The 24,943-nt window shown below is 41.9% G+C and overlaps 1 protein-coding gene across 1 annotated transcript in view; it reads right to left on the bottom strand.

The window, feature by feature from the left end:
• The window catches only part of TMEM106B (transmembrane protein 106B), a 913,836-nt gene that overhangs the window by 609,900 nt on the left and 278,993 nt on the right, over positions 1 to 24,943 (bottom strand). The window contains exon 3 of the mRNA XM_044066752.1: positions 24,669 to 24,732. Within this exon, the coding sequence (XP_043922687.1) occupies positions 24,669 to 24,732 (64 nt within the window). The remainder of the gene's footprint in view (positions 1 to 24,668; positions 24,733 to 24,943) is intronic.

Below are 24,943 nucleotides of genomic sequence, written 5' to 3'. Positions count from 1 at the left end.
CTGGTATTTCAGCATATGAAACTGACAGTTTAAAGCCCTAATGGATAAAGCAGCAGAAGTGTACACTTTTTTGCCCCATCTTTCTAAAGATCTAGAATCCTTTTCAGTGGGAATGGGGTTTTTGGCAGAAGTGGCCTTAACTCCCTTAGGACCCTGAGAAATGGTTTCAGGGTCAGCAGAAGGGTTCTTGTATAAAAACTGGTGGGAATCAGGAACCCTGTAATATCTATCAGGCTTAACAGGAGCAGGAGGAAAAGAGTCAGGGGTTAAGTTAGCCTCCAAAAACGCATCATCCACAATATCCAAAACAGTCAGAATAGCCAGGGGTCTATGTTGAGGAAGAAGAAAATACCTTAGTCTTTTCTTAGATTCCGAATACTCTTGTCCTTCCCAGTGGAAATGTTCCCTCATTTCATGCAAAGTTTCCCCAAAAGAGAAATCCTCAGGGGGAGAAGCTGAAGGAATGGATTCCTCAGCATCAGAATCCTCATAAGGAGGGAAAGAATATTCCTGGTCAGAAGAAGAAACTGAAGAAACAGAAGCCTGATCAGAGGAATCATAATAAACTTCCTGCCTTGGCCTTTTATCTGGAGGGGGATGTGAACCCCTAATCATAGTAAGTAAATCCTCCGCCATCTTGAGTAACTGTTTCTGTGACTTGGGAGCCGGTTCAGAAGAGGCCTGTGTTGCAGTCTTTGATTTAGAAGGAGTCTTTGCCTTTGTCTTTGGCTTTGCCTTTATTAGAAGCTGAGTAGGCCTGAAAACCCCTTCGGAAGCTGGTACCTGCACAGCGGCTCCGGACCCATCCGAAGGAGCATTGTCCGAAGGTCCTGCAACAGAAATATTCAAAGGCCTAGGTGGCTCCTCGTGAGAGTCCGTTTCGGCCATCGGTTCTGAAATGGCCGACGACAGGGGCTGCAAAAGCGCCTCACTGACGACGGCCGAACCTGAAGCTGGCTCCACTTGTGCAATATCGTCAGATTTGGACCTCGGAGGCCTGTCTTTATCCTTGCGACGTTTGTGAACTCCGGTAGCCGGAACCGTATCCGATGACATTTTGTAGTTAAAGTGCCTACCGAAGTAATGAAAAGCAAAATCGTACCTTCATTTAATTGTACGTTGATTGAATCTAGCACAAAACCGACAACTAGCTACGTCGTGGTCAGGGCCTAAGCAAGGAATACAGTAAGAATGAAAATCCTTATGAGGTATTTGCTTCCCACATGAAATACAATTATTAACTTTTTCTGACATCGGACTGGAGCAAGAAAAAGTTTTCCCAACAGGGTACTTAGCTTTGAGTGGAGAAGAAAGTCTTCGGACTGAAGTTTATCAGAAAAAATAGTCAGGAGTCAGCCGACCGGCACTTGCGAACTGCTATCACCGCACGGCAAGAAAGACTGGAGAAGATGGCGTCGGCTGTCAGCTTTGTACTCCTGGCGCTCTGACGTCAGGGAGCATGGCTGAACAGCTGACGCCGGACCCAGACTTTGGGATTCTGGCCAACCGAGGACTGCCTGCCGACAGGGGAGAACCCTACAGTCATGACTGCAACAGTGAAACACGATGAACATCATCTGTAGTTCCTCTTTTGGTATGCAAGTACTGTTGCTAGACTGTCACTTCCATCCCAGCTCAGTATCGCCAATTTTGTATATCTATATGTGCATAACTTAATGTAACTTTTCTTTCATTTTTAAAATATATGCTGCATGCATTCACACTTGACATACATGTGAAGATATGCAAAGGCTGCCAGCCAAGCCAGATAGAATTCTGCAGATAATTCTGTCATTTGTAAATATTAATATAAGCCACATGCTTGTTCACTTTGCTAATAGTTGAACATCAAAAATGTAACCACACTGCACTCTGCTTGAGGAAAGCGGATAGGTCAAGCATGGTATAATTCTTGGATCTAAAACCCAGAGCCGAGATGTCTGGATGAAGGAATTCTGGCTATTGTTTTGAGACCAGAGTTAATTGCTAGGATTTGCATGCATAATTTCTTTTATTGCTCTGGCTTCCTGCCCAGCTGCAAGATCAAAAGGGCTATTAACCTCTGAGTTTCTGTTAGCCTGTGAACCAGAAAAAAATGATGTAATCTGAAATGAATCAGTGGTACTGTCTTAATCAATTTAAGGACAGAAAGAATGAGGGCTTTTAGCATTTGTCTTGAGAACATCCAACTCACCAGCACTCTGCCTGTGTTCTATATGCAAGTTTATTTTAGAATTGTGTTTTCTCTTAGAAGCAAATAGGATGATTAGATTATTTTTTTTTTCTGTATTGATGTCAGAACTTTTCTACTGTATTATTTTAAGTACTTCTCTGTGATCTCTGAACTCTCGACTAGCACTGTGTAGTAAGAAGTATTGTCTTGTGTTTTTATTACTGATTATTAAACATTTTAAACCTTGCAACTGGCTGTTTTGTGTAGAGATAATTTAAGCTCTAGAGTACATTGCATGTACATAGTGATACTGGCCAAGCAACTACAATAAGCCCTGACTGTTCAGTTGCACTTACCATTTGGATAATAATATTGCACAGTATAATTGGACACCCTTTCAAAAGGGCCTTTTAGTAGCTGATAAATATTAGTGGGTGGTGGCAAGTGGTACTACCGTATAGTCTGGGTAAAAGGGGCACAGCTGGAGAACCTGCGCCAGCCTTCCCCATAAGTGTCTGTGTGGTTGTATAGAACGCTTATCTCAAAGTGTGTATGTGTGTCAGCTACTTGGGAGGGACATGAAGCACTGGTTGGACAGAGAGGGTACTGGAGGTTTTAGCTTGCCCACTAGGCTGAGATCTGGACCCTACAGCTGTCCCAGTGGGGAGTCTTATTGTGGACCTGGAGAGAAAGGGAGAAACCAGCCCCAGACTGACTGTGATCTCTGTGTGGTCTTAAGGGAAATTGTACTTTACTGTGTGTGTATTAATTATCCTTTCCCTATATGGATGCCCCTCACTGGTGTTAGTGGTGAGGACGGAGGCTCCTTGATTGCTGGGCCAGTGCACGGGCGTTACAATACCCATCACTCTGAAAGGTAGTAATGCATTTCTTAGAAAGAAAATAAATCATTTCCAAATCTTGCTTTTTAGGGCAGTCCACTGTATTTTACACAGAGTTACATTACCTCTCTAAAAGATTCTTTTTTTTTTTTTTACAATTTCCATAAGGAACTTAAACAGGCATTATGTTATGATGGTTTGGTATAGCTTTTTTGCATAAATTCAGATCTAAATCTTTAATGAATCTCTCAAAGGCCTTTGACATGGTACCTCATGAGCTACTACTCTCTACTCTCCCCAACCTCTCCTTCTCACAATCAGCCTGCAACTGGTTCCACAGCTATCTACATGGACGCCAGCAATCAGTAATCTGGGATGATAACCTATCACCTCGCCTCCCAGTTACTGTCGGAGTTCCCCAAGGGTCTATCCTTGGCCCTCTGCTATTCTCACTTTCCACTAACAACCTACATACTGCCACCACACAAGCAGCTCCACAGTATGCAGATGACTCTACTCTCATCTGCTCTGCCCCCACCCCAGAACTACAACAAATCACACAGAAATCATTCTCTTCTGTAGAAAGCTGGCTATTCAATGCTCAGCTCCTGCACAACCAAGTAAGACAAAACTTCTCCTGTTCCAACCTTCCAAAGCCACCCAAAACACCCCCCACTTCAACATTCTCGCCAAAGGCAATACCATCATCTCTCCATCAAAACACAAAAAATTACTCGCTGTGGAAATAGACAACAAACTTAGATTTCACACCCACATATCTCTCACAATAAAAAAAAGTTCACAAGAAACTTGGTGCATTACATCGAAGCCACCAATTCCTAACCAAGGCGGCTAAAATCTCCATAGCCAATTCCCAGCTAATCTCCACCCTACTCTATGCATCCCCCATACTAACCAACCTTAGACAGACAGACATACACAAGCTGGATGCTTGTTACAACAAAATTGCTAAATTTGCCACTGGAACCTCCTACCGCAGACATCACTGTATCTCCCTTAAAGAACTAAACTGGCTAGAACTCCCACAACTCCTTCACTTTAATCAACTCACCCTTGCTCATAAACTTAACCACCCCCATAACATCCATTCCCTTTAAACCTTTCTCCAATCCTATCACTCCACTAGGTCCCAAAGATCAAGCAACAAAACTTAACTCACTGTTATAAAACCCAAAAACTCAGCAGGAGAAGCCATATTTTCATGTACCATATCTAAACTTTGGAACAATCTTCCACCCTCTATAACTACTCCTTCCAGCAGCCTTTTCAAGACTGCGCTCAAATTCCACTTAAATTTTCACTGGCTTTGTCCTTGTTCTAATCCAGACTAACACCCCCACCCTTACCCCCCCACCTAGACTCTTAACCCAACTATACTACCGCCACTACTAACCAGTCAGAATTAGCTAGCTGTCTTTACATACTTTAAAATCTTGTCTAACAACGTTGTTACTAATATTATAAACAAGAAACTATCTTAACTTGCAATATTTACTGTATATACTGTTGATAATCAATATCTTGTTATTGTATTAAAGCCAACAACCTGTAATGTTGTTTACTATTGCTGCAACTTTCTATCTCTATTTATCATGTACATGATGTGGAGCCTTTCTTCCCGGGCATCCACTGAAAAAGGACCTGCGTCCTATCGGAATTTCCCAGTAAACAAATGCAAAATTAAATATAAAAATAAATAAATAATGATGTCCCCGCCATAATTAACTTCCAATCTGAAAAAGAGAGTTAAGGACTTTCTGTATACTAGCAATAAATATCAGACCATGCAGGAAAGGGAAATTATAATGTTCAGTGACTGCCAAGACACTCTTAACTAAAACAGCTTTTCATATCCTGAAAGACTGCAATTTTCATATCATCTGCACAAATTACAAAATGGCAATTCCGATCTTTTTTTACTGTCTTCAGCATAACATGCATAATATCTGACAAGCTCCTTATTTTTTCTTAATCCACTTCAAAAAATAATTTTCTGCCAAGTGAACTTCTTGAATGCAGCATGCAGCCACTTTGAAAACTATTCTACAATACAAAACTTTAGCTTCATAGAGTTCACATTAACAGCATTGATACTGACTAAACTAATAGACAAGGAGCACAGGGGGTATTTATCATAATTGAAAAAGGAAATTTGCTTTACATACCCCTTTAATAACCAGATGCTCCATCCCCCAACCCAAAACTACACTGGAACTCACAAAAATTCCTGAAAAATACTATAAATACTGTAGCATATGGATGCCTAGATAAGCAAATAAACAGAAAAAGGTTTAAAGAACCATGCATTAAACCTCTCTTTAGAAGGATAGGATAAAAAGATGAAAGACCTGTAGGTTGTTATACATTTTCTGCTACTTCACACCACTACTAGCATGAGTACACAAGTCTTCCCTGGAAGAAAACAGAAGAGTAAAAGCTGTTTGTATAATATATCACTAGCACATGAAAAAATATATATGTAGTATTTTGTCGTTAAATATACACTTATGGAAACAGAATCCCCTAGAAAGGATTTCTTAAGTCCTAATTGTAGTAAAAAAATCAACCAGAGAATTTTATGCTATAGTTAGTTAAATAATATTCAGTGCTTTCAGTTCAATCTATGCTTCCTGGCCAGAAGCATAATCCAATGTAGTATTTTTGAACAGAACTAATAACAGGTTAGCTACAATGTAAAATGTTATTTGTTTAATACAATGGGTCTGCTTTCTAAATTGCAAAATTTCTGTATGAAAGTCACAATATATCCTTATAAATTTATCTTGAAACATATGCTCTAATTCTTCTAGTAAGAGGCCCAAAATTATATCCCGATCTCACAGCCTTAGAAACTTTACAAATACATATCTGGGCCGACTATGACAGTTCCATTTTTTTGCTTGAAGCCTTGTGAACCACATCCACCATTACAGTCCCTTACACTTGTTCGGCTGTTACAGTTGTGTGTGATGCTATGATCTGTTGTACTAAAAGACACAAAGGACCAGCTAGTTTTCAGACCTCTAATATTCCCATAAAAAGTAGACTACACTTTCTTGGAAAATGCTCTAAATTCAAGCACCTTTTTTACAGACTGTTCTCTCCATTGATCACTATCTTTGCTATACTGATTCTGAGAATATTCTACCACTTCTCTTTTGTTAGTATGTTCTATTATACACAGAGCAATCTGCTCAGTATGTTGCAAAATATGTTGGGGGTTCCTTTACTATTTGCAATGTGTCTAGAAACTATGCTACATGGTGTTACTAGCTGGTTTAGCAAGTCTGCTGCCCTAACAATCTCTTCTAAAAAGTGCAGCTACACATTCCTTGCAGCTGTACCAAACTTTTGAACATACAGTGTCTATGCATGTGCTTTTCTCTTCCTCTGGTAAAGACAAGGAAGTCCTTACTCTGGTTTGACTAAATTAAGCTTCACTGACTTAAGTTTCCATAAGTTAATTTTCATAAAAAGAAGTTATGTACTTACCATAACATACCCATAATGCACCAACCTTAAGTTATATCAGATCTTGTTCGCTGACTTTTTACCGGAGACTAAATGTTTAATCTGGAGCTCAGTATAAGGGATAATGATGTTCCGGATTGGGGTTGGTGAGTAGGAAGCTGAGGAAGAATGAAAATGGACAACACAGATGGAACATTTATGTTAAGTGCATAACTTCTTTATCTGATGTTGTCAATTTCATTCTATCCTCAACTGATGGGACATTGTCCCCAGCTACCTATAAATCCAGAGCGGACTCTAATGAGGGATATTCTTGAGCACAGCTGAACCAAACAAAGCTCTATCCATGGAGACCAGATCTGATTTGTAAGGAGTAATAAAAGTATGGGGGGATAGCCCAAGTTGCTGCTGCACATATGTCATCCATGGATGCTCTAGATAAGAAAACTGAAGAAGTTGCCATAGACCTAGTTGAATGAGACTGTACCGACTGTAGTAAGGTAACACCCACTTTGTTGTAAATAAACGAAATAATCAGCCATCTGGCTAAAGTTACTTTGCCAACTGGTATTCCCAATTTCAATTCTGCAAAGCAAACAAACAACTGGTCTGTTTTTCTGATGTCGTTTGTTCTATGCAGGTAAAAACATAACTGTCTGTGAACATCCAATAAGTATAACACGTATTCGCCCTTACTTGCAAAATTAGAAAAGAATACTGGCAAATTAATGGATTGTTTGATATTACATTCTGAGATCACCTTGGGAAGAAAGGAGGCATCTGTTTGTTGCATCACTCTATCCTTGTGAAAGATCAAGTATGAAGGTTTCAAAGACGATGCTTGCGTCTCTGAAATTCATCTGACAGAGATAATGGCTACTACAAAAACAGTTTTCCAAGTAAGATATTTAAGGTTACATTTAGCTAATGGTTCAAAGGGGGGATGTATTAGTGACTGCAGTACCAGACCGAGATCCCGTGGGGGAGTAGGGTCCTTAAATGGAGGTCTCAAAAGGAGAGTGCCTTGCAAGAAAGCTCTGCACAACTTATGAGAGGTTACTGAAGAACCTTCAAATACAATGTGAAAGTTTGAAATCGCTGCTAACTAAACTTTAATGCTGGAACAACTAGCCCTTCTTTAAAATGTAGGGCTAAAAACTCAAGTATGTTATGTACCAGAGCTGAAAAAAGTTCAACATGATTTTGTTGAGACCAGTTAACGCATTTTTTCCATTTACTTGCATAGAGTTTTCGTGTTGAATGCTTATGAGAAGATAAAGTATATGTTGGACAGGGAAAGACAGCATCGGTTGTCTGGCTATTAAAGGAATTGGAGAAACCAGGCTGTCAGCCTGACATTTGATATGTCGGGATGGATCATGCTGGTCGGATGAGATAGGACGTCTGGAGTAGAATCCAGAATCCAAGGTTGGCAAAGTAAGTCAGGCCAAAGGAAGGGAAACCAAATCTGTTGAAGCCAGTAAGGTGCAATGAGGATGACTTTGGTCTTCAACTTGACAGCCTTCTGTAGAAATTTTGGAATTAATGGGATTGGTAGCTAGGCATAAAGTAGACCTGGGGGGGGAGGGGGGGCAATCGTGAAGTAGAGAATCCCTCGGTGACTCCTCCTGTTGGGGGATTAGGGCAAAGTAGCTGCTGTATTTATTGTTTAGGGGAAGCAAAAAGATCACAGCAAGACTGGCCCCATTAACGAAAAATAATTTCTGTCACATTCTTGTTGATAGACCACTCGAGGTAGAAGAATGGACGTGCTCCGTTTGTTTGTTACCATACTGGACTTCACTGGAATGCTCGTTGCTATGAGAAAGCAATTGGATGAGATCGCCCATTGCCACACTCCGAGCACTTCTCAACTCAAGGGGTATGACCTGGTCCCTCCCTGTTTACTGATGTACCAAACTACTGACATATTGTCCATCTGAACTGCAAACATCCCCAAAGGGAGAGCATCTTGGAAGGCTTGCAACGCTAAAAGCACTGCCCTCATCTCTAGGACACCGATATGCAAGTTGGCCTCTTTGGAAGACCAAGTGTCTTAGAATGTTTTCCCCAGAAAATGCCCCCCCCCACTCCAAGTGGGAGGCATCCGTGGTCACTATAGCCTTGGGCTGAGGGAGGATGAATGGACAGCCTTGTAGAACCTAATCTGATTGAATCCACCACCTGCGATCTCTTTTGCCTGTCCAAGTGGTCAATATTTGGGTTGACATGGATTGGCAAAGTATCAACCACTGAGTTGATAGCATCCACTGGAGAATCCTTGTATAAAACCTGGCTAAAGATACTAGGGTTATTGCCACTGACATTAATTCTAATGCTTGAATGACCATAGATTCTAGACATAGATTGACCGTAGAATCTACATATAGATTGTATTCTTGAGGGAGGCAGTGAAGTCACACTTGACTTTATGTTGAAAACTGCTCCAATGTATTCCAAACTCTGAGTTGGTTCCAGTTGAGACTTGTCATAGTTTATGACTATTCCCAGATTCGAACAAGTTTGGAGAACCTGATTTCTTGCCCTTATTAATATATGCCTGGTCAGGTCATCTACATATGGAAACACACAGAATTTCTGTAGTCTCAAGTGAGCTGATATTACTGCCATGCATTTGGTGAACCCCCTGGGGGCTGTGGTGAAACCAAAGGGCAGAAGTCTGAACTGGTAGTAACTGGCTCCCAGGTGGCAGCATACGTACTTTTTGGAGAGTCTGTTGTGCGATAGCCCTTCAGGATGTGTACTATGAGCACATGCAGGCACATCCAGTCATCCTTGTCCAGAAAAGGGAGAATGGACTGATCAGTGGCCATCCGAAACCTGGTATGTTGAACAGATTTGTTCAAGTTGCTGAGATCCAAAATTGGTCTCCAGTCTCCCGTTTACTTTGGCACTAAAAAGAACCCTGAGTAAGTTCCAGATTCTTTCTGATCTGGTGGGACCTCATGACTGACTCTTTCTAGTAGCTTTTGTATTTGTATTGCTGCTTCTTCCCTCTGACTGGTGGAAAATTGGGGATTATTCTTGATATTGGAGTTGGAAGGGAAAAGGGTATTATACAACCTCTGGAAATAATGCTCTGCACCCAAGTATCATCTGCTATGTCTAGCCAGGCTCTCTGGTGCAGGGATAATCAACCTCTGACTGTCGCCAGAGGAGGGGAATCGGGCCTCCTTTCATGAGCACTGGTAGGGTCTGTCCAAAAATCACTGGACCCCTGGTTTTGTGCACCTCCTCTGCTGCAGGGGCAGCAATAACCATTGGAGTCCAGCCCTCTGCCCTGGGGGAAGTTCCTCCATGTAATTTCTGGAAAGGACCCTGGGCTTTCCTGAGCCACATCAAAGAGGGGCCGAAAAACATGTGTCCAGTGCAGAGATGGTCTTTCCATCCTTCTGACACCTTGATAAAGTTTCTTTTACTGGGAGGTCAAACAAGGAAAAGTGCCATCAAATGGAGCATTGACAAATGATGACCTGAAGGGCTCCAAAGAATAACATAGCCGCATCCAGGCATGACTCCTGATGGAAATGCCTGAACCCACTGGCCCTGAGGTTCCTTCGGCTACATGCGAAATAAGCCTCATGGATTAATTTGAAACAGATTGCAGGGTATATCCAAGTGAGAAGTCACAGATGCTTGGACATTTGCAGAAACAGATCCTGAGAGGGTATTTTAAAGTTCTTTAATCAAATCTCTCTGTAACCTAGTAAAATGTGCCAAATAATTCAGCAACCTTAAAACGAGGGTGACTGAAGCATAGACATGCTTTCCAAACCTGTCCACTGCCCTACACACCCTGTTAGGGGGATAAACAGTGTAACTCTGTTCAAGTTCCTTTTTGGTGGCTGCTGCCTCAACTATGGGATCAATGGGCACCCCTTTAGCTCAAAACCCTTTCCCTGAAGGTGGTGCCACAATCTTGTCCAGTCTTCTGAGTATGGGTTCAACTTTGTCAGGTTCCTTCCACGCCCACCAAGAGACCAAATCAGTGAGCTCATCCACAAGTAGAGTAACCCAGGAGGTACCGACTCCTCAAATGAAGGGTTGCTGAGGGTCTAACCACCTCTCTGTTTTAGGATCTCAAAGATGTCGTCAAATGAGATGTCTTCTGGAAGTGATTGTGGGGACCCTTCACCTTCACTGAAGTCCACATCCTCCATGACCAACTCCTGTGGAGAGTTTAAGTGCTTCTTCTTGCATTTCTTCTTCTTAGGTACCTCCTCGATGGGGTGTTCCGGGGAGGTATAGGAGGAAATTGTAATACCCTGCTTGGAAGCCTGGAGGTCTCGTACTGGCTGTCCCTGTGGCAATGAATGATGATGCTCTAAGCGCAGAGGGATCAGTGTGGTGGAGGATCTGAGGGGATTATATCCATCCATCCTGATGGAGCAGAGAATATTCTCTTCACCATGTCAAAGGTTGACTGCCCTTGAGAGAAAGACGACCTCGGCACCGAGAAGGTAAACTTCAGGATTGCTGTCCTTCAACATTCCAAAGGCAATCTCACCAAGAAGGAAACCAGAGCCGAGCTATCTAGTGCTGAGGCTCGGAGGGGTAGAGACAGCTCCAACAACTTTGAAGTAGAAAACGCAGTAGAGTCTAGGAGAGAATAAGAAATGGTACTTTCAAAAGGGACCAAGTAGAGACAATAATAAGTACCAGTCCGACACAGCTGTAGGTAAAATCCACAAAACGTTACTAAAAACAAAAAGTAAGAGAGTAAGCGCTTTCACAGAAGTTGTATGTGGCTACTTCCAACCTGGATACTGAATATCTCCTAGTGACAATGGACACTGCCTTTACAGTGATTCCTAATCAATGGAGCATAGAAAATGTCAGGAAGTTTATGAATACCAAATGCTGTTTTTCCACTGCTAAAACTGAATTACTGTGTGCACTATTAGAACTTGTATTAGAGAACAATATGTTCCTATTTGAAGAACAATTTTTTGCACAGAAGGTTGGCGTAGCTATGGGCAAAGCTTGTGCCAACAACTATGCCAATCTGGTACTACTACAATGGGAGAGGGATGTACTACTAAAAGCTGATGGCTTTTCTGATCATATTTTGTGGTATTCTAGATTTGTGGATGATGTCTTTCTGCTATGGAAAGGGACAGCAGATTGTCTGGTAGATTCTATAGATGAAATAATAGTAGTAGAAGCCAAAAGGAGAAGTGAACAAGAAGTTCCAATATGAACGCTTTATTTAAAAAATCTGCGTTTTCGTCCAGTAATAGACTTCATCAGATAAAACAACCTTTGTAATCATTTCCTTTCCTTATATACACATTAAATTAGTCTCTATCCAATCATAGTTCACAATTGTTTTTAAAAATGAACAAATCAAGTTTCCCTTGTCTAAAAATCTCATTAATATGTTATGTTTAAAAACATACATTCATTTTATTATGAACAAATCTGTTAAAAAAGTATATTTTATATCTCTTTAAACTCTTTAAAAACATATTAGGATTAGTGTTATTCAATAGTTTTATATATATATTTATACAAGTTAGATGCATTTATTCAAATTTACTCCACAACATTAAAAGAAGCATAAATGATTATTTGTTAGGGATTGACGCCATCTACTGGTCATTTCAAGACTGTTTTTATGTGTTATATTCTAGCTGCTTTGAGTTTTAATAGTGGATTCTATAGATGACTTGCAACAATCAACTTTTTTTAAGGTTTATGTTTAAATTTTCATGTGATGAAACTGAATTTCTTGACGTCAAGGTCAAGAAAGCAGAGCTAACACATATGGTCACAATTATTTATAGGAAACCTACTAGGAAAAATAACCTGTTGCATAGAAGCAGTACACATCTGAGACATGTCACTAGAAATGTGATTAAGAGGCAAGTATATAGAACTATGAGACTTTATAATGATGAAGAGCTACTGGTAGCAGCATTACAGTCCCTGAAAATGGAGGTTCTCAACAGAGGGTATAAAGAAGCAGATCTCAATGAGTGTATTAAAGAAGCTTTAGAGAGAGAGGGTAAATGTAGACCCTATTATGCAGGCAGAGCTATTACCGGAACCACTGAGGTTAAAGATAGTCAAGAGGTTGAGGAGGCTGCCAGCTTAGCCAGATAGGATTTGATACAAAATTCTTGTCATTTGTAAATATGAATGTTGAATTACAGGCTTGTTTTCTTAAATGAAAGAAAGTGCTGTGAAATGGTGAACTCAAAACAATGTAGCAATATTGCCCTCTGCTGTAACGACAGCTAAATCAAACATTTCTTGTCTGTCCTTTGAAATTATTTCATGACCGTCTTTGATGTTTACAATTCGGCTCCGGCCAGGCTAGATGAAGGCTTCCTGCCTCTTGTTTTAACTTAAAGAATAATTACTAGAGTTTACATGTGGAATGTCTTTTACTGATGTAGTTTACTGCAGGTGCAAGATAACAATTATGTAGTATCTGTTAGCCTGGGAACACCAGGAAAGTGTAAAAAAAATGATGTAATGGGAACAAGGACTGCAATAGCAACTTAAACAGAGAGAATCAGAAGGCATTAAGCATTTTTATCTTGATCATCCAACTGGCAGAACTGTCTTGCTCATATTTAAGTTATCTTAGACTTGTGTTTTCTTTTAGAAATAGCTTGAAACTAGAAATATTACACTGTTTTCTTTGATATCAGAACTGTACTACTGAGTTATTTGAAGTATTTGTGTGTGATCTCTGAACTCTTGACTAGCACTGTGTAGTAGAAAGTATTGTCTTGTGATTTTAATTATTTATTATTAAATATTTTAAAACCTTGCAACTGTGGCTGTTTTGTGTTGAGATAATTTAAGCTCTAGAGTATATTGCATATTTATAGAGTTTACTGTCCAATTCCTCTAAATAAGTCTTGACTGTTTAGTCACAACTACCAAATGGATAATAATATTACACAGTAATAATTGGACACAATTTTAAGGGCCTTTGAGTACCTGATAAGTATTAGTGGGTGGTGGCAAGTGGAACTACCATATAGTCTGGGAGAAAGGGGCACAGCTGGAGAAACTGTGTCAGCCTTCCCCAAGAGTGTCTGTGTGGTTGTATAAACTCTTCTCAGAGTGCATGAGTGTGTGTGTGTGTGTGTGTCAGCTACTTGGGCAGGGACAAGAAGCACTGGCTGGACAGAGAGGGTGCTAGAGGTTTTAGTTTGCCCACTAGGCTGAGATCTGGACCCTATAGCTGTGCCAGTGGGGATTCTTATTGGGCACCTGGAGAGCAAGGGAGCGACCAGCCCCGGACTGACTGTGATCTCTGTGTGCTCTTAAGGGAAATTGCACTTTATTGTGTGTATTTGTTATCCTTTCCTCATATATGCAATGCCTTCTCTGGTGTTAGTGGTGAGGATTGAGGCTCCTTGATTGCTGGGCCAGGGCACGGGTGTCACATATTAATTGTTTGGCAGCGGAGGGATATCCACATCACATACTAATTAGTTGGCAAATACTAACTGGCTTGTTGTGGTGTGGGTAGAGTGAAATCTTGTAGCTTGTGTACAGTGACCTTTGAAGGTGTTTTGTAGTCTAAATCAGCCATGCAGTTCAGATCACAATTGTTTTATTTCTTTTGTTAGCTTAAGTTAGTCAGGGTGAGCAGGCAGCATGTCAGCAGAGGAGTACGGAAAGCTGACAAGGAGCCTGCTGGCGGATATGTGCCAGGCTTAGGGGACTGGTGACTTGAAACCTGACTAAGGTAGACCTGACTGCAGCCTTGGTTACAGCTGAATCAGAAAACAGCAACCAGGAGGACAATCAGACTGGCAGTGGAGATATCATATTCTCGGAGAATGGACAGCTCAACCTTTCTGCAGTGGATTGAAATATCCAGCTGGAGATAAAGAGACTTGAGTTGGAGGTCAGGCGTGTGGAATTAGAAGCAGCTGAAAGACTGAGGCGTCTACAGAGTGAGGAGAATGAAAAATTGCTATGCCTAGAAGCTGAGGAAAAAGGGAGGCAGAGGCAGCATAAGAAGGAGATGCTGACTCTTAGTCATTGTCATGGAGGTAATGGGGAAGGGAGTAACTGGTCCCCAGAAGCACAAAAGTTCAGTAAATGTATTCCGCAGTTTAAAGAGGGGGATAATTTTGATAGTTTCATTCATATGTTTGAGAGGGTATGTAAACAGTATGAAGTTGACCAAGGGCTCTGGGTACGGTTCCCGACCCCCATGGCAAAGCTGTAACTGTATTATCTAAAATGTCTGACGTTGCATGTTTTGACTATACTGCCATAAAAAATTGTCTATTAGAGTTTTTTAAGCTAACACCTGAAACATAGGAAAAAGATTTGTGAGCATAGATGCAAGGCAGATGAAAGTGTGTGAATATGTTGCTGAAATGAGCACTTATTTCCATAGGTGGGTGAGTGGATGTCAGGTCACCACTTTTAAAGGGCTGGCAGATCTTTTGGTGAGGGAACAAGCCCTTAGCACTTTGCCTGAGGACATGAAGATCTGGTTAGCTGATAGACAATGTGCTACTTCGGATGAGTTGGGGAAGAAGGGAGACCTATACCTGGCAAGCAGGGCAGCCCTGCACAGGAAGGGGACCCCCAGTACTGTTCCTGGGTCTAAAGGAACCCATGGCGGGCAGCACAGACTTCCCCAACAGAATCTGCCAGTAGCAGGGAAGCCACTAATCCAGGTACACATCCTGGAGCTAGGGTTAAATGTTTTGAATGCAACCAGTGGAGCCATGTGGCATACAGGTGTCCACAGAGGCAAGGTGGGGAACAAAAGGTGCAGGAGCCAGTAAGTGGGAAAGACAAAATTCCAATAGTAGGTTGTATTGACACAACAGGGGCACCGTACTACCATCTTGCAGATGTCCTGATAGGGAAGGATTTGGATGAAGCAGTACCATGTGCTTATGCAGTTACTCGCGGTCAGGCTAGGAGACAAGCATGTGGGTCTGGTAGCCTGGAGGAGACCCAGACAGACTGTATACTTGCAGCCAGGACTGGTGAGGTGGTTACTTCAGGGACAGAGCTACTCTGTCGCAGTGAGACTGAAAGTGAGCTACAGCTGCTTGTGGGTACTGATGGTCCCTTGCAAAGGTAGAGGTGAGTAGTAGTACCCAGACTGACAGTGAGGCACCACTGTCAGAGGATGCCAGGGAGATGGGAAGGGTTACAAGGAGAGAGTTGAGACAGGCTCAGCTCTCAAACACTACACTGCAAGGCCTGAGGCAAGTAGCTAGGGAGGCACCTGATTCTCAAAGAAAGGGGGATCTGTATACTGGGACAAATAATTACTATACAGAGAGTGGACCCCTGAGGGAGGGCTAGAAAATGAGAGAGTACAGCAGTTGGTAGTGCTTACAGCGTACTGTCTGGCGCTTCTAGCCACATCACATGACATTCCCTTTGCAGGTCACATGGGCATAAAACATACAAAGAAGCATATTATGCACAACTTCTATTGGCCTGGATTTCCAGAGATGTAACAGGGTAGTGCAGGACCTGTGAGCATTGCCAAAAGGTAGGCAAGGCAGGAGACATGGTGAGAGCTCCTTTGATGCCTTTGCCTGTGATTGAGGAGCCATTTCAGAGGGTAGCTACGGATATTGTGGGACCTCTGAGTACCCCAAGTTCCACAGGGAAAAAGTATATCCTAGTGGTAGTGGATTATGCTACACAATACCCTGAGGCAGTGGCTTTGTCCTCAATTGAGGCAGAGAAGTTGGCAAATGCTTTCTTAAAGATTTTCAGCAGGGTAGGTTTCCCAAAAGAAATTCTGACTGACAGAGGTGCCAATTTCATGTCAGATCTGCCGGCTTGTCTGTGGAAGTCCTGTACGGTGAAGCACATGAGGACCACCCCCTACCATCCCCAGACTAATAGTTTGGTTGAGAGGTTAAACTCTACAATCAAGTCCATGCTACAGGCATTTGAAGATCAGTTTAAGAGGGAGTGGGACAAATATTTGCCCCATCTGTTGTTTGCTTACAGAGAAGCTCCCCAGGAATCCACAGGTTTTTCACCCTTTGAGTTGCTGTATGGGCATAGGGTGAGAAGACCTCTAGATTTAATTTGAGATGAGTGGGAAGGTGAGTGCAAGTCTCACAGAGAATCTGTTGTGGAATACATCCTAAACCTCAGGAAAAGGCTCAGGGAACTCATGGGCTTGGCCCAGGAGTACCTGGCAGAAGCCCAACAATAGAAAAAGTGTGGTATGACAGGAATGCTCGAGCTAGATAGTATGCTGTGGGGCAGCAGGTAATGGTTCTCATTCCTGTTAGACACAACAAGCTGCAAGCAGCTTGGGAGGGTCCCTACAAAGTGGTAAGAAAGGTAAGTGATGTTAACTACATGGTGGAACTGCTAGGCAGAAGGCAGGGGCACAAATTGTACCATGTTAACATGATGAAACCTTACCATGATAGGGAGGCCCTTGTGCTGAGCATTTGCAGTGGATTGCAGGAGGAGTCTGAGGGAGATCTGGGAACTGATCGCCTCAGTGAGGCTTAGGCTGACACCTCAGTGGAAGGGGTAGCAATGTCCCAGCAGCTATCTCCTACCCAGGTTCGAGAAATCCTAGCAGTGTTGCAGGAATTTGGGGACATGTTCACTGGGAAACCAGGGTGCACCCACCTGGTGCAGCACCAAGTGGATACAGGACCCCAAAGCCAATTAGGCAGGTCCCTTATAGAGTGCCTGAGAGAGTCAAACAGACTCTGAGGGAGGAGGTACAGGAGATGTTGGACCTAGGGGGTGATAAGAGTCCAACAGTCCCTGGGCCTCCCCAGTGGTGCTGATGCCAAAGAAGGATGGCAGCACCAGGTTCTGTGTGGCCTACAGGAAATTAAATAGTCACACAGAGTCAGATGCTTACCCCATGCCTAAGAGAGATGAGGCACTAGAGCAGCTTGGTGGGGCTAAGTATCTTACAACCATTGATCTTACCAAGGTTTACTGGCAGGTGCCCTTGACTTCCAGTGCTAAAGAGAAGTCAGCCTTTGTGACTCCTTTTGGCTTGTAGGAGTTCACAAAGATGCCCTTTGGGATGAAGAATGCCCCAGCGACTTTCCAGAGGCTGGTAGATAATATCCTAGCAGGAGGGTTTGTCCTTGCTTACCTAGAAGATATTGCCATCTACAGCCATTCCTGGCCAGAGCACCTTCAGCATGTCAGGGAGGTGCTGGGCAGACTACAGAGGGCAGGGTTAACCATTAAGCCAAGCAAATGTCAGGTGGGTATGTCGGAGGTCTCCTACCTAGGACACAGAGTGGGGAGTGGTAAGATAAGGCCAGAATCTGCCAAAGTGGAAGCCATTCAGGCATGGCCTGCACCTCTTACTAAAAAGCAGGTGAGGGCATTTTTAGGGACAGCAGGGTAGTACAAAAAGTTCGTCCCCAGTTATACTACCATAGCTGCTCCCCTCACAGAACTGACAAGGAAGAACAGGCCAGATAAGATAGTGTGGACCCGAGCAGGCATTCCAGAAGCTTAAATAAGTTTTGGGAGAACCCCCTGTGTTATCCAGTTCAGATTACAGCAAATAATTTGTTGTGCAGGTGGATGCTTCAAACCATGGGGTGGGGGCTGTACTTAGCCAGATTTCTTCAGAGGGGGAACACCACCCAGTGGTTTATCTCAGCTGTAGGCTCCAACCCAGGGAGGAATGCTATGCAGCTGTAGAAAAGGAATGTCTAGCCATAGTGTGGGCACTGCAGAAACTTCAGCTTTATCTGTATGGAAGGAAATTCACTGTTATTGCAGATCACAACTACTTAACATGGTTAAAAAGAGCCAGCCAGCAAAATGCCAAGTTGGTAAGATGGAGCCTGGGGTTGCAATCATATATGTCAGTGCAGCACCGCAGTGGGAGTAGCAATGTCAATGCAAATGGGCTCTCAAGACAGGGAATGGGGTAGGTATACTCAGACAGACCTGACCCTCTCAAGCAGCGTTTCTCAAGGGTCACTTGAAAAATTAGCTTGAGTTCTCCGGGGGGGGGGGGTTGGGTGTGAAGCCTGCCAGCCTAGCCAGATAGGATTTTATACATAATTCTGTCATTTGTAAATATGAATGCTGAATTACAGGCTTGTTTTCTTAAATGAAAGAATATGCTGTGAAATGCTGAACTCAAAACAATGTAGCAACATTGCCCTCTGCTGTAAAGAAAGCTAAGTCAAGCATTTCTTGCCTGTCCTTTTGAAATTGAAATTATTTCAGGACTGTTTTTGATGTTTACAATTCGGCTCCAGCTGGTCTAGATGAAGGCTTCCTGCCTATTGTTTTAACTTAAGGAATAATTAATAGAGTTTACATGCAGAATGACTTTTACTGATGTAGCTTACTGCAGGTGCAAGATAACAATTATGTAGTATCTGTTAGCCTGGGAACACCAGAAAGTGTAAAAAGAAATGATGTAATGGGAACAAGGACTGCAATAACAATTTAAACAGAGAGAATCAGAAGGCATTAAGCATTTTTGTCTGAATCATCCAACTCACAGCACTGTATTGCTCATATGTAAGCTATCTTAGACTTGTGTTTTCTTTGAGAAATAGCTAGAAACTAAAAGGATTAGAGCAAGTGTTTTTCTTTGATGTCAGAACTGCACTACTAAGTTGTTTTAAGTATTTCTGTGTGATCTCTAAACTCTTGACTAGCACTGTGTAGTAGAAAGTATTGTATTATGGTTTTAATTATTTATTATTAAATATTTTAAAACATTTCAACTGTGGCTGTTTCGTATAGAGATAATTTAAGCCCTAGAGTACATTGCATATGTACAGAGTTTACAGTTCAAGTCTCTCTAAATAAGCTTTGACTGTTTAGTCATAACTACCAATTGGATAATAATATTGCACAGTAATAATTGGACACCCTTTTAAGGGCCTTTGAGTATCTGATAAGTATTAGTGGGTGGTGGCAAGTGGAACTACCATATAGTCTGGAAGAAAGGGGCACAGCTGGAGAAACTGTGCCAGCCTTCCCCAAGAGTGTCTGTGTGGTTGTATAAACTCTTCTCAAAGTGCATGAGTGTGTGTGTGTGTGTGTGTGTGTGTCAGCTACTTGGGCAGGGACACGAAGCACTGGTTGGACAAAGAGGGTGCTAGAGGTTTTAGCTTGCCCATTAGGCTGAGATCTGGACCCTATAGCTGTGCCAATGGGGAGTCTTATTGGCGACCTGGAGAGCAAGGGAGCGACCAGCCCTGGACTGACTGTGATCTCTGTGTACTCTTAAGGGAAATTGCACTTTACTTTGTGAATTTGTTATCCTTTCCTCATATATGAGACGCCCTCTCAGGTGTTAGTGGTGAGGATTGAGTCTCCCTGATTGCTGGGCCAGGGCACGGGCGTCACAGAGGTGATCAGATTTCTTCTAACATACTCTTCAAATGAACAGGGTGTTTATGACATTATTAAGAGGAATTGGGCTATACTTGGCACCATGGATGAATTAAAAGATGTTATAGATACAGTTCCGCATTTTTCTTTTAAGAACAAGTCACTGAAAACACTCATGCTATAATACCTCTCTCTGTAACAAGGAGAGGATATCAGATAGGAAAGGAACTTTTTAGTGTAGAAACTGTACAGCATGCAAGTTCATTCATATGGGTTGCAAATATGTACATCGTGGTATGAATTTTAAATTGGAGACAATTTTTTTTGTTGATTGCAGGACATCTAATATAGTTTACTTAGATTATTGTATTAAATGTCATTCTTTTTATGTTGGGATAAGCAATAGACAGCTAAAACATAAAAGTTTAGAACATCAAAGAGACATCAAATATAGAAAAGAAACTAATGCTCTAGCTAAGCATGCCATTAATTATGGGACAGATCATCATTTTAGATTCATAGTGCTTGAGATAATTTCAGAGTGTTTACGAGGGGGGGACATTAGGAACTGGACTGAATCCGCTATACAGAAGTGGATTCTATCTTTATAAAGCACCTGGTTTAAATGAGGTAGATTCATAGATTCATAGATTAGTACTAGGCTAACTGCCCTTGCGAGCCATTTTAAACCTAGCCAATTATCCCCTGTGAGATTCAAACCTTGTACCTTGTGTTTGTAAGCAAACACCTTAACCATTAGGCCACCCTCCCAACCCCAAGGTAGTCTCTCTCAAACCTTTTTTGAAAGCCAGACCCTGGAAATATTGACACTGGTATATAGGTTTGTGTTTTTAGGTACTGGCGCTTTAACCACTGAATGCTTAATTGATGTGCTGATTGTTTTATTGATGTGCTATTTAAATGACTCTGGTGTTCTTTAGTATTCAGAAGTGGTAGGAATATACCATGAAAGCACTTACTCTTTTACTTTTTGTTTTTATTAAAGTTTTGTGGATTTTTACCTGCAGCTGTGTTGGACTGGTACCTCACCTTTGAAGTAGACTCCAACACCTCAGATCCAACAGGGAGGCCTTGGCTTTGAGTGTCATCCAGATCGGATGAAATCTGAACTGGAGCACTCGGAGTAAGCTACAGATCCAAAGATAAAGCTATCTTTGGATCCAAGCCAGAAGGACCCAAAAGGCTCACATCTAGAGACTCTGAAACCACTGACGGAATCAGAGGAGGCGGCTGCAATGTGGATGCCGTTGATGGATGGCACTCCTGACCCAAGGGAGTAACAGTCGGCAAGACACCCATTTGAATTTGCACAGAGATGAACTTCCACATCATTCTTTCCATATCTTCTTCCATCAAAGTTCTGGATGAATGAGTTGAGGCAAGGAAAGGAGACTTGGAGCGGCGCCGTTCCAAAAAGCATGAAGGTACCATGGAAGGCACAGGTACAATAGTATTTGGTCCTGGGGATAACTTGAGGCAGTCTGATCGGATTGTTTTTTTGTCAGATCCGAGATACTCAGATCAGTGTCTTTTTCCTTCCTCGGATCTGAGGGTGAAGAACTCTGGAACCATCTCAGATCCAATTTACGTCCTTTCTTAGATGGCTCCGAACCACAGATGGATGAAGTGGAAGGCTTCGGAGACAAAAGCTTCATCTCTTTAGATTTACCTTTAAGGGACTGAGCTCCAGATACAGCCTCTCCAAAGGAAGATAGTAAAAAACCTTTCAGTATCAGCTTGTTTTTTTCTTTTGACTATATCTCTAGGGTTGAAACCATGGCATATAGAGCAATCCTCCTTTTAAATGCTGAAGCTCTAGGCAATAAAAGCATAATGTGTGGGCATCTGATAGCGGTAGCTTGTGCAACACTTGACACATTTTTGTTAAACCCAGAAGGACCTTTCTTCATCATTATGGTAGAAACTACAAATAAAGAGAAAGGTTAAGTAATACAAACTTTTTTTTTCTGTTATAAAGGGACGACAGGAAAAATTTTACCTACCGTGGTAAAAAGTACTACACTAAAGTGTAGACAGGTAAAGGACAGAATAATAATTATAATTACCAAAACTTACTAAGGTCTCACAAGCTGTAGTCTCCTGTTACTATATGAAACACTCACTTGCTTTTGGTAATGACCCTTAAATCTGGATAAACTCATCAGCATTTCACAGGCAGTTAGGACTATGTAAAAATAGTGATATAGTACTCTCTGAAAAATCTATGCCTTGGGCTGATTCCTCTTCCTAAAAAGAAGTGTATTCCTTTTTGTAGGCTAAGCTGGCCTAGTGAAGGAAGACCTTGGTGAGAGGGAGCTGCTTAGATGCACATCCACGCCATCTATACACAATGCCCTTCACCTCTTACGGAGCTTCTCAAAGACCTTATAAAATTTTCTAACAGTGCAAGTAGAATGGATTAGTGACATTCATATTGAAATGATGAAAAGCAACAGTTACATCAGCTGAAAACACATATCAATAACTATTAGGATGGCCACCAAACCAGCAGAGCTAAAGATACATCACTATCTGCATAGTCTCGTTTTTCTACTCCATGTCCCTAGAAAGTGGGAGGTTTAGCAGCTTCTGTAGTGCCTGATCCTGCAAATGAGATGGAAGAAACAAATAATTTGCTGCCCTGAGGCCCAAATCAGAGGGTGAAAACCATTTATCTGATTCTGTCCACAGACAAAGTCTGTTTCACGAAGAAGCATGGAAAGTTCTTAGTCAAAGAGGTTTCCAAGGAATCTGCCCCTAGGTTTAATGAACAGCACAGCATACCACTCAGCCACATACTTGTAAATGATGTCTGCTTCTGTGGGAGCTAAAAGACCTGTACCACTGTGCCCCAGTCTAAGAAAATGGAATCCTGGAGAGAAAACTTAAAGAAAGCTAGTGGCATGACCCAAATCTCTTCACCCTTCTTCCTTAGCCTTTTATTGGGAGATGAAAATCCCCACACAGAACTTCAAAAGTAGAAGGGTTTCCACCAAAGGAAGAGCAAACCATGATATCAGCAGGAAAAAATTCTTTACCCACATTAGTCTCAGGAAGAGACCTTACAGCACTATGATGACCCTGGTCAGGAAGACTCACAGGAGATGAGAAACTGACTCCAAGTGTCAACACCTTGGAAGAAAGCCTGCACACTCTTCAGGTGCAGACTGAACAAAAAGTTAATTATGTGAAACCACAGAGTATGGAAACATGTTGGGTGAGTTGCCACAAGACAGGGCCTCCACAGGTACCTTTGAAATTATTTTTCAATGTACTCACTGGCACTTTAGTCATGTCCTACTTTGTGTCATACACTGAAAGTACCTCTGTTGGAGTAATCAGGACAGAAGGCCAAGTAAACAGAGCAGTCTACAGTAGTCTGCTGTACTTTCTTTAGCGAGTCTCTGACCCTGGATGAGGTAAAGGCGTAGACCTCCCAAGCAAAAATTCATCTTCAGGTCAAGTGGCCCAGACCCTCAACAGACCACTATTTACAAGACAACCAACTAAACATGCCCGCAATTGCAGAAATGTAGGTGCTACTACCCTGCGACTTGTTCCCTAAAGTGACTATCATGAATAAAGGTCTCTCTCCCATTACACCTGCAGTCATCATCCAGTGACTGTTGTGAGCTCAGTCCCTCGGTAACTGAATGGGAGGCTGACAACTGAGGTCTGAAAGATCACTAAAGATCTGGACTTAGTGCTGAACTGAAGAAAAGACTACTACCTGTTCTAATTTGTTACCTTAGCACAACTCTTTACTTCCTATTTGAGACTGCAAGATGCAACCACCTGCAGATCCATAAATTGTCTATACACTCCATACCAGCCACCTGACATTACAGAAGATCTTAAGCTTTTCTTGCAACTTACTCTAAGAAAGACTGAAGTTCTGAAACTTCTTGCTGGATTTTTTTTTGTTTATGTTGTGCTTCTTCCACATGGCCTGTGAGAGTCCCAGCTGGTTATCTACTGGCTACGGACCACAAGATTTGACTAGAAGGCCTTGATTTTTTTTGGCACTGACTCTGGAAGTCTCTCCAGTGAAGCATGTTAAGACTGAGATTCTCCAGTGAAGCATGTTAGGACTGAGATTCAAACTGCAGAAGTGGCAAAACAAAAAACAAAACACAAAAAATGGGAAGCATGAGATCAGTCCCTCCTGCCCTGGCTCAATGATGCCGTTATACATGCCTGCAGGAAATGTGCAGATGATACAGATCTTCTGAAAAATGGTACCAAAGGAGGCCTCTCAGAAGGAGATCCTGGATGTCACCTATTACAAAAGACCCCTCAAAGTAAGATCAACTCTTACTTCACCCAGTTTTAAGAACTATTTTAAAGCAAAATGAAGCAATTTTAATAATACTTATCCAATCTACTTGTAAATGGAAAATGGAGCCATGTGACAAGTATTTCTAGGCATTTAACCATAAACAGTGCAATGTTATGTGCTTTTATACAGAACGTGTGTCAAATGATGTCTGCGGAGGCAAAGTATAAAAGTAGCATTACCATCACGCAAAGAGACACCATGCAGTTTAAAACATAGCTTGAAGATGACATACTTCGGTGAACATAATCCCCAAGTAATGTGTAGTGAAAAAACAGTCTTCTCTGCAAAACATTCATAAATGTCATTACTGTGTGCCTTTACATAATGTCACTTAACTAGAGTCAGTAAAGACTGCCTAAAATTTTTTCTTCATAAAATTAACAAGCCACCTGCTAAGCAAGCTAATCACAATATCACAAGCTGCAAGTTTTCAGTATAAAAGCTACAATATTTTATAAATACTTACGTTCGTCTTGGCCTCAGCCTCTGATCACTGTAGGGAATCAGTGCTACAAGCTGATTTTCCTGACCTATAAAAACGTAAAATAGTAAAAGGTTACTTTCAGAAATTAGAATAACTTTGCACTTAGTACTACTAATTTCACTCCTGTTTTCTTTTTTCTCCTGACCACTCTCTATAGGAATACCACTAACAACTAGAAGGTGTTCCAAAGGGTGCAGCTAAGGCTATTGCCAAACTTTCAATAACGAGTCACTTCAGATCTGAACAAAGACATGGAT

This window comes from Protopterus annectens, chromosome 3.part1, assembly GCF_019279795.1.
Source record: "Protopterus annectens isolate FY-2018-M chromosome 3.part1, PAN1.0, whole genome shotgun sequence".
NCBI lineage: Eukaryota > Metazoa > Chordata > Ceratodontiformes > Protopteridae > Protopterus > Protopterus annectens.
Note: the sequence above shows the minus strand (reverse complement) of the source record. Positions and strands in the feature narration are given on the sequence as shown.